General features: G+C 41.7%; 2 protein-coding genes across 2 annotated transcripts; both read right to left on the bottom strand.

Moving 5' to 3' along the window:
- Window positions 1-5,135: 5,135 nt before the first annotated feature.
- tectb (tectorin beta) lies at window positions 5,136-9,753 on the bottom strand (the record flags this gene model as incomplete). Its single annotated transcript, XM_080789110.1, has 10 exons — window positions 5,136-5,370; window positions 6,139-6,168; window positions 6,645-6,726; window positions 7,572-7,734; window positions 8,122-8,205; window positions 8,314-8,417; window positions 8,654-8,726; window positions 8,835-8,986; window positions 9,365-9,555; window positions 9,687-9,753. The coding sequence occupies 10 exons, from the start codon at window positions 9,751-9,753 to the stop codon at window positions 5,294-5,296; spliced, it is 1,023 nt and encodes a 340-aa protein (XP_080645236.1). The 3' UTR covers window positions 5,136-5,293.
- Window positions 9,754-12,608: 2,855 nt separating this feature from the next.
- LOC308332783 (dickkopf-related protein 3-like) lies at window positions 12,609-14,261 on the bottom strand. Its single transcript, XM_080788870.1, has 4 exons — window positions 14,132-14,261; window positions 13,629-13,803; window positions 13,253-13,454; window positions 12,609-12,745 (listed from the first exon to the last, which is right to left on the bottom strand). The coding sequence occupies exons 1-4, from the start codon at window positions 14,201-14,203 to the stop codon at window positions 12,685-12,687; spliced, it is 510 nt and encodes a 169-aa protein (XP_080644996.1). The 5' UTR covers window positions 14,204-14,261; the 3' UTR covers window positions 12,609-12,684.
- Window positions 14,262-14,854: the final 593 nt, after the last annotated feature.

Here is a 14,854-nt window from a genome sequence, read left to right as displayed (position 1 = left end):
GCTTGGATGCGCAATAGGTGTCTCGCTCTGGAAATAGCCGGGAACATAAGTTGGTGAATGAAATTATATGCATCTCAAAATAGGTTTAAAAATAGCTTTAAAAGATTTGCACAAAATGTTCAAGATTCTTCAAAAATAGCCCTGAAACATGACTGTCATGATGATTATCATGACAGTAATGACTTAACTGCACCCTGTTTTTGGCGCTCACTACATTTACAACAAAAACGTATAAACATTCGGATTTCAAATATAAAGTACTCACAATTTGTCCCACGGGTGTTAGTTAGTTCGTTTGGGAAATCCACAGTTGCACACCGGGAGCGCACTCACCTATTAGTCTGTATTGGCAGGGCGGTCAGCGTACCTATATCGAACACACCGAGTGCCACCCTCCTCCCGACCGATAGGGGCGCGTAGTTGAAAGCCAACAAATTGTGAGTACTTTATATTTGAAATCCGAATGTTTATATATACGTTTTTGTTGTAAATGTAGCGAGCGCCAAAAACAGGGTGCAGTTAAGCCATGACTCTCGTATGAATATGAGAGTCATGAACCATGGCTAGGCCAAAGCATTTCCGTGGGCGTCCCCAGCCAAAAACGTTGAGAACCCCCAGGTGGCCTAGAGGGTGGGTTGTCGGTGGACGTCACAAATGTAACATGCAGACATGCGAGGCGCGCCATTGCTCTGATCCGCACCAAACCTCTTGGGGTCTGCCATCAAAATAGCCATGACACGCCACTGACCTCTAGCCCTCCCAACCCCCTAGCCCTCCATGTGACAATCTGACTTATGCCTTGACACAGAACACTAGCAAGCCACACCATAATGATGCTGGTATCTGTGTCTGATTATGTCAAGCTTCTCACATTTTGACCTGTTGGTCTGCCTCTCTCTCTGCTTGCCTGCCTGCCTGCCTGCCTGCCTGCCTGCCTGCCTGTCTGTCTGTCTGTCTGTCTGTCAGTCTGCCAGTCTGTCAGTCTGCCAGTCTGTTAGTCTGTCTGTCTGTCTGTCTGTGGCTTTCGTGTGCTCCTTGCACCTCCCAAAGTAAATGCTTCAGCAATTAACTCAGCCATGTTGAATAGAGTTGTTGTACAGACTGGTTTAAACTTTGGTAGGGACATTTGTTTCCTTGTTGAATGTACAACAATTTGCATGTGAATGTGTTTACCCAGAAACTAACACCTGATAGGAGAATAGCAGAATGGAACACAGAATCACAAGACATAGTGAGAACTCACCTGAGGCCCTGACCTTCTCCTGTCTTCATTATGCTGCTGTCTTCTTGCTCCTAAGTATATAGTGATAGTGTACAAGGATGTGTGATGAAAACAAAGTCGTTGTAATGCACTATACACGTCATGTTGTAGTCATTGTTTTGTAGTCATTGTTTTGTAGTCATCAGGCCAGAACCCTCAATCTGGAACTTCCTTACTCTCAAACGGGAAGAATAATACCTTCCCAATAAAAGCGTGACTCGCTCTCTCATAGCCTGCGATGAGAATAGAATTTCCCTGTGGGATAGCAAAGGTATACAGACGCTAAATAGTCTCTTGAAAGTACACATTCATATTTTAGAAATCAGCCACATCAAGGCTTTTATTGGGAAGGTATTATTCTTCTGACCTGATGACTACAAAACAATGACTACAACATGATGTAACGATATCATCCGCTCCCGACCGGATCATAAACCCAAAAAGGAATGCTGCTCATGCTATTTCAACATTAGTCAACAAAACCCACTGATGCACCTAATATGGCTTGTGGTTGGCGAAAGAAATCAATGTCCACAGGTTGTATCATTTTTGGTTTGCATATTTACTGAATCCAGGCAAGTAATCATACAAACAGCTTTATACTTATCATGGTGTGGTTGTTCTCATGGCGCAGGTAAAAAAAATGTTTGTCCACCAAGGTGCATGCCCTCTCCCCACTCAACCCCGGCTTAGAGAGGCGTGCCCTTTGGGCCTTTCTCGGCCCCACCTCTCTCCCTGTGTTTTAGGATCCAAGATGGCCGCAGCACCAGGAGGGGGTGGCCTTACTGGGCTGCGTTCACAAATTCAAGACACCTGTCTTGCGTTTGTCTTGTGTCTGTGTTTAATGGCCACTCCATATGGTTTTGTTTGATGGTGGGGAGGGGGGCAGAACATCAAAGCTGTGTTCAGACACAAGTCAGGTGTCTTGAATGCAGCCCAGTAAGGTCATATGTCGACCCCGTTGTTTACAGTGAACCATGTGAAAAATGCAATTACATGTTACTTGGATAGCCAGTTCCATTTCTGTAGTCTTTGATATGTCCCTACAACATACTAGCGTCATGTTCAACAGGCGTAATTGTACATCAAGCCACCTCACGCTACAAGAAATAGGAAATATTGATATTGCCATATTGGCCACATGGCTCGAGACCCCAAGACTTCACATATTTGGCTTTCTTCACAACTGCCTGTTTAATTTGTTGATCGCTCGATCGATCAGGTCTGATGAAAGCATAATTTGGAAATCGAGTAAAAGACAAACAACTTATTTCCCTTATGGCTATGAATCACTACATGATTTATGTTTTACATGTGAACATATTGTTTTCGTGGAATTGCTCCTGACCATTTATTTTTTACAGGCTTCCCCTCGTGACCCCATATTTAATGACACTGCTATAAACTGTGGGCAATTCCCATATAGGCAAAGTCTGCAGAAATGCACTTGTATGGAAAGTGTTCATAAAGGAATCAAAATGTCTGTGCAGAGAACGTTCATATATGTCCAATATGTTAAGCCCTCATTGGTGGGAACATGCATGAAACTCAGTGAGCCTGTGAGTGTGAACATTGGGATTGGGCCATTGATTGATGATCAATGTGCTATTGTAACCGGAGGACTTGTGTTTTGGGCCTTTGGCTGTTTGTCAGTTACTAAATGAACAGCCTTTGCCAATAGGGGGCGGCGGTGGCTCAGGGGTAGAGTCGCTGGATGGCAACCGCAAGGTCGCCAGTTCGAACCCGGGCTCCCCCAGAGATAGTGTAGAGATGTCCCTGAGAAAGACGCTGAACCCCTCCCTAATTGCTCCTGATGTGCTGGTTGGTGCCTTGCATGGTCTCTGCTGCCATCTGTGTATGAATGTGTGCGTGAAATGGGTGAATGTAAAGCGCCTTCGATAAAGGTGCTATATAAATGCACCATTTACCAGATTCTACAAATGTCTTCTAAATCCTTAGAAATGGTTTTTTGAAAATATATGTTGCTGTCGGGCAGAAACCTCTTTTTTCTGCTGCTTTTTGCATAAATGAACGCCCTACTTAGTAGTATCACACAAAAGTATCAGAAATAGCAGCTGAAAAGTTACAGTTTTGGACATAGAGGTTTCAACCCGACCAAGATGTGTCTAACAGTAGCTAAAATGACACAGCTTTGAATGGGTTAAACTAGCATCTTAGCCTATCTATATAAAGTACAATGTATGTACTGTATTTACTGGTGTGAAGCAGTATAATATGCCTGACCTGTTTTGTTTTTTAATTAATGTTTGATATCATATCCACTAAAGGTCAAAGAGACACAGAGAAAGGCCCAGAAAACCAAAGGTCACATGGCAGAGATGACGATGACTCCAGTGAACACTTAAAAATCTAAATGAAATGGATATTTGTGACCATATCACGATGCATTTCCTAGTAAAACAAGGGTCGGGTCACGGGTGTGTCTCAGCCGATAACAGTCTCAGCCGACCATCCTGTGGGCCTGTACCCTCAGGCCTCAGCCGAGATATGGGATTTGAATGCAACTGCACTGCCTTGTCAAGGCAGTACCGAAACACAGTAACACAGTTACTGCATTGCCTATTTCTCACCTCAAATGTTTTTGGATACATATTTCAGTGTATGGCTGATTAAGTTTAAAACGAGAATGTTTGTAATGCACCATCCAGGCCAACGCCTGAGATTAGATTCAGAACAGAGTAACACTGGCCTCTAGTGTCAGCTGCATGTGGAAAAGGGACACATACACTATGGGAATCACAGGTGAATGAAATCATGACTCCTGGTTTTGGACCTGCAGCTGCAATCATGCAATTATTCTATTTTTGTTTGACAGGAAGTAATTCAAATTGGACTTTTATGGACTTGGGAGTCGATCTTTTGCTGAGCCTGGGATTCCATGGGCGTTTTACAGCGCCGGCTACTACTAGTAGGGCAGGTTAACCCTAACCCTTATATAACCTCACAAAAACTATGCCTAAACCTAACCCTAACCTGTAAAACAAGCGCCCCATCAGCGACCATCGACTCCCAGGCTCAGCCAAAAAGGTAGTCCCTTTATACGGACTATTGACAAAAAGGATTTAAGTGTGGAAAAACAGAACAGAACACAGGAGGTGTTTTGAATATTTTTAAATCACCAGGCAAGATTCATCAGAAAAGGAAGAAAATTACAGTATGTTTATGCAAATGTTTTATTTATTAAATTCATGTCATGATGAGTAGCAATGGTAGCAATGCAGTTCACATTACCACGATATCAAGGATAAACTAGGCAACTCACATAATCCAAAATAAGAGCAGAAACACTTATATATCCAATACCTTGACCAGTGAATTAGCCTGCAATATTAACACGATTATTCACATACAAATGTTCAATAAATGTATCAATTACTATTTATATTGGTGATTTATCAAATCGACACAGTATACTGTAGTTCGTTTGTAGTCCTAAAACACAGAAGTGACATCACAATGGGTTCCCTCGTTAGATTTCTTATGCTTTTTTAACCATTGTCCACAATTTATGCAGAAAATAACTGTGGTAAGAGAGATACATGTTTGGTTCTATGATGAATAAATTACATCTGTTAATATCTCAGCCACAAATCTTCTAACTGACACGTGCCTTTTTTTTAAACATAATACTAATTCCGTGTGTGGTTCTACATGCTAATAATTGTGGGGATTATTTTGTAAAGAAAACATGTGAATTTCATAAGGCTCTGTTTGCTTAATATTTTAAAAACAAAAATTGGAAATCTGCAGTGGGAACCCTTGGTGGGAGTGACCTCCAGGCTGGCTTACAAAACCCACAATATGCTTATGCTGTACACTCCCTGAGTCTTGACTGACGCTCCCCTTTGTGTGTGGGTGTGTTTACGGTTGTTTGTTCATTCGTTCACGTGCATGTGTATAGTGCACATATGTGTGTATTTTGTCCATGAACAAATTGTCACTTTCTATATATACAGTATGTATAGAATGGAAGCTGCAGAAATGAAAACGGGTGAAACTGTATCTCCTCACTCAGTGTAATCTTGGACCATTTGCAAAACCAAGACATATGTTTACCAGCACCGCCAGCAGGATACACAGAGGTGTGCCTGTGGCAGAGGGAATAAAAGAAATGCGGGCTGAAGTCATTGATGTAGGAGAATTGATTAAAGGGTTAGTTCAAATTATTGGACTTAAAGCTGCAGGAAATACTTGCTATTAACATAGTGGTTGCAAAGGTATTACATTGATTGCCTGAGTGCCAGTGAGAGTTCTGGTCTGGTTTTGGTGAATATCAAGTAGTTCCAGTCATTTGATGGGAGTCTGGGGGCCACTCATTAAAAATAAATGAATCCACAAAACTAGCGATGACTGGAACCAGACCAGAACTCTCACTGGCTCAACTACTATATTAATGGCAAGTATTTCCTACAACTTTAAGAATCTGAACTAAGCCTTTAAGCATAGTTTAGGTCCTGGACTGTAACTATATCTAAGCAACAGTGTAATAAAAAGTATAATATAAATGATACATGTAAGGTAGTTCTCAAACTAACTAAGTTATGAATTATAATGTTACACTGATACCTTGAACTGCCATCCTGTTTTAAATGTTCTATGTGTGTGTACTATGTGCCTTTTTGCTGTGTTTTTGTGTTTCATGTTATCTGCCTTTGTTATGCCTTGCTGTAAACCAAATCGCCCCACGGGGACAAACAAATAAATTAACCTGAACCTGAACTATAACATTATGTTAAGTATGTTATAGATATTTCTTTCCCCATTCATTCATATCCATATTGTTTTAAAATTATATCATACAACACTTTGCCAGTAGTACCATCATATACAACACCATTATATCATGTTTTTGTTACCTGATATGTGTCCACTCTTTGATGCTCTATCTGTTGAGAAAATAATGCATCTTGAAACAAGCAACACTTGAGAACTGAAGGGAACCCTACAGTAAGTTGCATTAAAATTTGAAATGGATAAACTTACATTTCAAGGTTACTTAGTTGTTGTTATTGCTAACAGTGCTTCAGTTATCAAAGAAAGTGCATGCTACCAATACATTTCAGGGAAACTGAAGGACGTTTACAACTTTAATATAGTTTATAATAATGATCCTAATAATATAATAAACGTCGCTGACTCGCTGTCCAGCAGAAACCAGCTAACTAGATTGTTTCATTGTTGTTTTCCATAAATGTGTGTTGGTTAAAAGAATATTGAACCAATGAACAAACTGTCTGTAGCAGCTAACTCCACCCCTCTCATGCAAGTACTATGTAACAATAATAGTCACAATACCAACTCTGATGCTTTGTAAAAAATATTAGGTTTTCTTCTGAACAATGTTATATGATACGTATTTTACCTTTCAATTTAAACTCAGTGGTAAGGATGCCCCCTCCACTTGGGTCTGGCTCTGATGTCAAACTTCTGGAAGAGCAGGGGCTCTTGATAAATAGAAAGAAATATTATTTGTACTATTTATACAGTTTAATAAATGCACTTGGTACTGTTCTGTATTTCATAACACAAATAAACCTTGTATATTTACCTTCTAAATGTTTCATGAAACCCAAATCCACAATACAAATGTAAATTAAATAAATGCACACTATTCAGTGCAAATAAATACATATGGATTGTTGACTAAACTGTTGTTGTCTACAAACTCACAATGCAAGCTTGTAGATCTATTTTCACCGACTGTTTGCTTATTATGACATAGGAATTAGGTACATCATGTGGTTAATGCTATGCCAATATGCTATGATGTTTTCCTTCAACAGACCCAGTGGTGCTTAAATACAGTTTTGAGGTACTTTGTACTTTTACATCTACTCCACTACATCAAAAAACATAATTCTTTACGTATCATGTGACGTGTCATGATTCTGAATCCATTCCAAGCATTAGTTTTGCACTTGGGCTAAAAACGACCATAGCCACCAAAACTAATGCTTGGAATGGATTCAGTATCATGAAAACCCCCTAGTTTGACACGTCACATGCTACTTGAAGAATGATGAAATTTGTTTTTTTCTTTTGGTCTTATACAGGTTGTTAATGGTATGGTCACATATTATGCTAGTAATTACTCAAATTGCTCAACGTGCAACTTTTAGCAACCAAGCTTAATCTCATCTGCTAGCTAAGCCTATAGATGACGTTTGAATCCTAAAAGTTAAATACTAACCAACATTTCTGGGTCTAACATGTGACCAGATGTCTGGCTACGCGAGACTAACCGGGAGACGGGTGTCATGCTGTGAGCTGTGTGGGGTGTCGTACTCACCGGCAGACAGGAAAGTATATCTCCGTCACAAATGTGCACGTCACAGTGAAGCCACACCGTGGACACCTTCTCCAGCCACTGGAAGCGGAAGGAGTTGAACTTGAACATGGAGCGGCTGTCTTTGGCATTTTCAAAAATGATCACCGTGTGGTCGGAGGAGCAGCTGTGGGGGAGAGGAGGGGTGTGATTAAATGTCATGTCATCATCAGAAGACAGTCAAACATGAAAGCTGCAACATACCCTTTGGCAAAAATAGCAGATCCACAAAGTCACGACGTGTTGCAACACGACATGTTGTCAGCTTGTAGATTTTCGCCTAATGTTCACCCCCAGAATATGAACACCAGGGTTCCTATGTGGTTAAGACCTGTTGTGTACTTTGTCATACGAAGGTGTCATGTGCAAAATATCCAATCTAATAAGCTTACATGTCACAATCCGATGCGTTGTGTGCTTGTAGATCTGCTGTTTTAGCTATTTGTCATGCTAAAAATAGGGACACATGGTTTAAAGTGGTTAATGTGCTCTTATAATAATAAATATGGTGTACCTGTTAACTATGAGACTCCATCTCTTCTTGTCTGTTGAGTAAGGAGTGGGGGTGGCCCAGCAATTGCTGATTACAACTTTGAATCTGAGAAAAGGCAATTCCAGTCAGTGCGCTGGGGGGCATTTCTCCCTCGAATAATTTTGCCGTAGATAGACATAACTCTTTGTTCTGGAGCTGCATGATTGCTTCTACCTGTTACTTAGTCCTTTTGCTTCAATGCCGATGAAGACCTCAGAGCCTATTTCAGATGTGTCAATTATATAGGGGGCATCTTTGGCATACAGGAACTTGGAGTTCTACAAATGTAAATTTGGAAGATTATTATGCTGATATTACCTTCTAGACTAGGCATTTGAATGTAATGACCTTAAGACATTTTTGGTATAATGTAGGCCTATTTATTTCTTACTGTTCTTTCTCGAACAGTACATTTCAAATCACATCTAAATGCACCGCATGTGACAAACGTGGTAGATGGCATCCACGGCAATTAAGTGAAACTCAGTATAGCCATACCATGAGCCATACTCACCGTGTATACATTCATAGTCAACTGTGATCTAAAAGTGCCTAAACTCCCATTGTTGACATAAACTGTAGCCACTCTGGAAGAAGCAGAGGGTTTAGTAAAAACACTGCAAGTCATTGGGTCAGAATGCACATGTTCTCCGTTGGGTAACAGGGCTCTCCCTGCCTCCTAGATTGATGCTTACCTCTGGCTGAAGACTGCATTGTTGACGAGGTACGCCGCCCGGTATGTGCAGCTGAAGGTGTAGTTGACCGGCTGGTTCCGCACCGTCAGCGTAGTATCGTTAGACACAATGGAATTGAAGAAGATGTACCTCGCGTCTTTGCCAGGAACGTACTATAAACGGAGCAGTTAGCACAATTCAACATTCAAACATTACCGATATTAATATCTTTACTTAGAAGTGTAGAACTTAAGTGAAGTATCTTTACTTAGAATCAGTTAATTCAACATTCAAACGTAACGTAAAATATTCATATCTTTACTTAGAAGTGTGTGGAAAATGTGTGAGCAAATCCTGTCGTGTCCTGGTGGCATCAGTCATGTATCGTATAATAATGACAGATCAAATTGTGATGTCCCGGTTTTGAATTGCACAGTATCCATGTTTTCAACCATAATCATTCCTGTTCCTCTATAGTCTTCTACTACATGATTGCGTCAATATAAGAAGTAAAATGAAGATCAATCAGATACAACTAACTACTGTCTAACCTCTGCCATTGTGCCACAATATGAGTTGTTCTTGGGAGTCAAGTCAGGGATGGTGAAGCGATAATAGCCCGGGATGCTGGTCCCAGTGTAGCAGAGCCCACCTAGGGACAACTGGGCAATCTCCCAGCCGTAAGGACACTCTGGGACATTAGCGATGATGGCGTTGGGAAAACATGACACCATCACATAGTCTGAAATGGAGCGGTGATCTGTTGTGATGGGTTTGTCGAAAGTGCCATATGGAAAATAGAACACCTCAACATAATTTCTGTACCTACTAAAATGTTCAAGAATTAACAAATAATAATACCTTTATAATTACCTGCTTTTTGAGGAGTACATGTCCATGCAACAGGCAACAGGATTATCAGAACAGCAACAGAGGCCATTATTCAAAACTGCAGAGACATTGCAGAGATGTGTTATGCATGTGACTCCACAGCTAAAAACGTGAGCAGGCATTTTATACTTTCACAGGTAAGGACTATCACCCATCCCCCTTCTTTCCTTCTCCGTTTGTCCCCTTCTCTGCAGTGCTGGTTTGGGAACTCCATTGTAAGGCAACTCACAAAGGCCCTCTGTGCTGGATGAACATTGACTTTCAAATGACTATGGTCTCAAGGGATGAGCACCCCACACTGGTGATTCTCCTCTCTAGCTTGTAATTTCTCCTTTATATGGGCAATCGTTGTTGTGGCAGAAGAGGTTGAGATAGATAGACCGACGATCTGGCGAGGGAAATTCAGTTGTCATAGCAGCATCGCAGTATGAAACATATGTTCAAACTCTCTCAGACACAAACTAACATGTCGCCTAAGAGAAGATACCATAAGCTGGCGGGTAGCTAACAAATGTACCTAGAAATTCTATCATCTTCTATTCTATATGCTGAGTTGTGGCAAAACGTTGCCATTTCAGTATAAAGAAAATGGTGACTGCTTCAGTGTGCTACAGAAGAAAATTTGAGAGCAGCGGCCCTCAGCCTTCTTGGCCAGTCTTGCAAGCCATCGGGAACTACACACCACTTAAGAGGCTTAATAGTGCAAATAGACATGTATGGATACCCTTAAAATGTGATGTTAGCTCTGATAAAGAGTCAGTATACACTAGTAACTAGTGTCTCAAAGCAGAGATGATAGGAGACTGTGGTTTACAGCATTCAGTGATATAAAGTTTCACACAGGTAAAGTCTTGGGCAGTTGGATAGAGATCACTTTTGTCTACTGTCTGGGTATGTGGGTGAGGGGGTTTAGTGTGTGTCCTCACTAACCCTTTGCCATTAATGTTTTAAAAGTCATATTAGCCTGTACCACAATGCCTATAAAGCCGGATATTAAGACAAACTGCCTGGCTGCTCGCAAAATGTGGCTGTGACTTATTATGCAAATTAATATGGCAGGCCGCAGGCAGCAACCGGACAATAGTAGCTAATTAGTTTCATCGGATTCGTCTCCAATGTGGTTTTGTTCTCAGTTTTCACAATCAATTGATATGACAAACTACACGCTTGTCTAAAATGATCTGTTATCACAGAAACATTTTGACATAATATACACATATTCTGATATTCATTGACGCCAATACCCCATAAGCGATTGATGTCATAAGAGTCCGGTGTAAAATGATAGCTACACAGTCAGAGACACTAATGTCCTTCATAAAACAATTGAAGTCAGGACAATGCAGTTGAAGGGGAACAACTGCACAGCATTAGCATCCAAATGCACCTCAAATGGACCAACAGGGGAATTCTTTAGGGGATCCAGGGAAGATACCAATCTAAGAAAAAGGGTCAAGGGACAGCTACCATTACAGCGTCTTGCAGTGCTAACAATAGAGAGCTGCAAGATTCCATCAAGTTATGTAACAATGTCCTGCAATCCAAGAAACGTGCTTAGTATTTCACAAAAGACAAAAGTAGGTGATAGAATGTGCGCATGCAGTGCGTGTGCATATACGCAGATGTGTGCCGTGTGCATGCATTTTTGTGTGGACTCTGCTTAAAGTGTGTGACAAATCGTATGACTTTGACTTTGACCTACTATAAAGTTTAAGTTGTGGCAGTGTCCGTCTCGGCCATGCAGATATGCCCATATATGGACTGGACATGCCCAACGCCATCGTCAATCGGCATATGATATGCCCTAACAACCATTGTTAGGCCATATGGTCTCCGTTGTATGTGACGTCCGACCAGAGCTCGATCAGGGGGAAAGAGAGAGGGTACAGCAATGTGCAAACACAGCAGCAAGTGAGCATTTGTGAGCTGCTGTGATAGGGTATCAAATGGAATACAACCCCCCTAATCATTGTGTGTATTCCTGCACTCTGCATCGAGTGATCTTGCTGCATAAAAATTGACTTATTGGAGATTCTGACTTGTACATATATATTTTTTTGATTGTATTGATCTACTTTGTGCTTTGGCAATGTAAACGTATGTTTTCTCATAGCCCATTGAATTGAATTGAACTGATAGAGACAGTGCGGGAGAGTCAGAGGGGGAGGGATGGGGCAGGGAGAGCTTGGTCAGCATGAGAGAGAGAGAGAAGGAGAGGGAGAGCTTCACCCACGCAATAACCTGTGCTGGGTACTGAAACCTGAATATGCTGATAGATGTGTCACTTTGTGTCCAATACCGCAGGCAATGCCAGCAGGGAAAGCTCACAATGGGGTGCAAAGTTCCTCGTTTTCTATAGTTCCAGGGTTTTTTTTTCAGTGCATAAAATCTACCTCTTTTTGTTTGCTTTCCAATCAATACTAATATGGAAACTCCCCTGCATGGGCCTGGGCATAATTTGCACCTTTGATTCGGCCTTCTATACTTAATGGTGTCTAGTAGGTAGTACCTTCAGCCCAGTATTTTTGGCAGAATCTCCCCCATTCACCACAAGATAGCAGCAAAACCTTTCTTTCTTCCATTGTATAGCTTAGCTGAATTTTATGATCTATGAAATTCTCTTATTTTGCAGCGCTAGGCTTAATAGAGACACGTAAACATAATCATGTGGAACAATCATTTATTGGCTATCACACACACACGACACATCTCAAATACATGAAGGAGACACTACATACAACACCATAACATGAATGTGCCTACAGTAACTAAATAGTGCTTTTGTCAAAATGCACAGTGTACAATGTATAAATGGCAAAATAAAGAAAGACAATAAAGTGATACATCAACAGGCCTTGCTGTGAGCATCAGTGTGAAGAACATGTAAAAATAGAGCCTAATTGGGGGTACATAAATTCATTATTTACAGTCAGATGCAACATATTTACATTATAAATAGATTTAATATAGTGGCATGGCATTAGGGTTTGGGCACTTGGCAGGTCCAACTTGACGGTTCAGGTTGGTACACAGAAGCCCTCCTGAAACAAAAAGAAGCAACAACAGGTTAAATTAACCTAGTTTATCTTAAACATCATGTCCATGAGAACTGTTAATGGCTCTGTTGTTAACCCACTAAAACCAGGACTGTGTAATTTGATATTTTAACCACTTCATCATTAATTTATAATTTGGCTATTCAAAAATAGCAGATATACAAGCTCATAGCGTGGCACGAAGTGACGCACTATGAGCTTGTAGATCTTTCATTTCTTACATTTCTTTTTGACTAAAATCTTTGCTTCTTGTGGCCCCTGGAACAAAGTATTTTGGGTTGGGGGGTCGGCGGCCAAATACATATAATTTTGGGTGTCCTTGACATGAGATAGGATTTGAGGTTTTCAGAAAACGTAGGAATTAGAAGACATTTGCAGAATGGGCCTCAGGACCTAATAGGTTAATATAATCCTGATGCTACTGTTTGTGTTTGTTGCTCATTATCACATTTGCCTGTCAGCAGGGCATTAGTAATTGGTTGCTGTACTCACTCTCTCCAGGGTGGTGCTCTGTTTCCCCGACACAGTAGGCCCTCGTCACATGGGCAGATCTGGTTGATGCTGAAGGCCAGGCCACCGTCAGGTACATAGCAACTCTCACGCAGCATCAAACGCCGCTTGCACACTTGCTCGCCGTGGTGACGTGCACAGCACATGGCTGCATCACAATCTCTGTCCACTTTACACCTGGCACCTGGATGAGGAGATGGTTGATTTATTTTCAGAGCTGCAACACAGCAACCTTGGCTTTGCTAAAATACACAATAATAATAATATGAATAAAAACCTAATAATAACAAAATGGTATATAAATGGTATAAGTATCTGCTAAATGCTAAGCCACCGTATTTTGCAGGGGCTCCCTTACCTTCTTGTCCATTTGGGATGCTGCGATGGCACTTCCCAAACATGCAGCTCAGCCCACGGACACACTGGGCGTCCCTGCGACAGTAGTCTCTGTCGCCTCGCTGAAGGACGCACAGTCCAAAGTGGCGATCGCAGGAGAAACCTCGCCCACAGGCTCTGTCGTGGTCACATACCCCCTGGAGGAAGGCAGAAGATTCTTATTAGAAACCTTGCTATGCACTTAAGCCGCAATGATAAAGTAAGGTTGGGAGGTAAGATAGAGTACAAGTCTGTCTGGGTTTCCCAAACCTTTCACTTTGGGCACTAAGATCAACATTGCAGCCCCTCGTAAGCTATTGCAACAGTGATACTTTTAGTTATGAAACCATATTCTCAGACCAATTTTCCTGGATAAGCGATTTAACCACTTTCAAACTGGTGTCCACTGTTCATATCTTGTGCATGTGAAAGAGCAGCCCGTTTATCAAAATGTGGATTGCACAAGAGAATGCAGTTAGGTCTTACCATGTGTACTTTGGCTACAGGAGGACTCTCCCTGCGTATCATGGCTCCTTCCTTGGGAGCGCTGTGGGGCATGTTGAGCAACCAGGCCCAGATACGGCCCTCAGTCAGGGAGATGCACAGACACAAGCATGCCAGCTGCTGCAGATTCCTCAACATCTCCGCACAGAAAACAGCAGACCAAATAAACGGTGAGATAAAGACTGAAGGGGGACTCTGAAGAAGTGCTGAAAATCCTGTAAAAATATGCTATAAATTCCACTTGGAGATTAGAATGTCTGGCTAGAGCAGTTTGCAGAGGTAAGTAACAGTTACTAGCGCTCCTGCACTTGTGACTTTTATAAGGCATGGGGACTCAGTCACCCCCCCACCCACCACCACCCCCCACCCCACCTGGCTGTTTGTCTAAGCAACAGGGTAGGAGGAGACAATTAGTTGTTAATGGATTAACTAAATTGCCTAAGCCACCCCCTGCTGTCAGAAAATAGTGGCAAAATGACCAGCCATAGAATAGTGAAAGGAGGTTTGGGGAGATGGGGCAAGGGAGCTGGGAGGGGCTTAATGGACATGATGGGTTGACGAAAAACAAAACAAACCACACAATGGGGGCCAGAGCAGGCACCTCCGAGAGAACAACAGAAAAATACATGACATTGTCCCTCCAGCCACTGAGTGACTAGACCGCCTGGGACCAGTGACCCCAGGCCCAAACACTGGACAAACACC

The sequence above is a fragment of the Protomyctophum bolini genome, assembly GCF_963924005.1.
Source record: "Protomyctophum bolini genome assembly, chromosome: 18".
Taxonomy (NCBI): domain Eukaryota; kingdom Metazoa; phylum Chordata; class Actinopteri; order Myctophiformes; family Myctophidae; genus Protomyctophum; species Protomyctophum bolini.
This window is presented reverse-complemented; position numbering and strand designations above follow the sequence as displayed.

Coding starts and splice junctions, on each gene's coding strand:
- LOC308332783 (XM_080788870.1), bottom strand. CDS start 14,203: ATGCCCCACAGCGCTCCCAAGGAAGGAGCCATGATACGCAGGGAGAGT. Junction 13,804..14,131: donor CTGTAGCCAAAGTACACATG/GTAAGACCTAAC, acceptor GCCTTCCTCCAG/GGGGTATGTGACCACGACAG. Junction 13,455..13,628: donor CATCCCAAATGGACAAGAAG/GTAAGGGAGCCC, acceptor CTCCTCATCCAG/GTGCCAGGTGTAAAGTGGAC.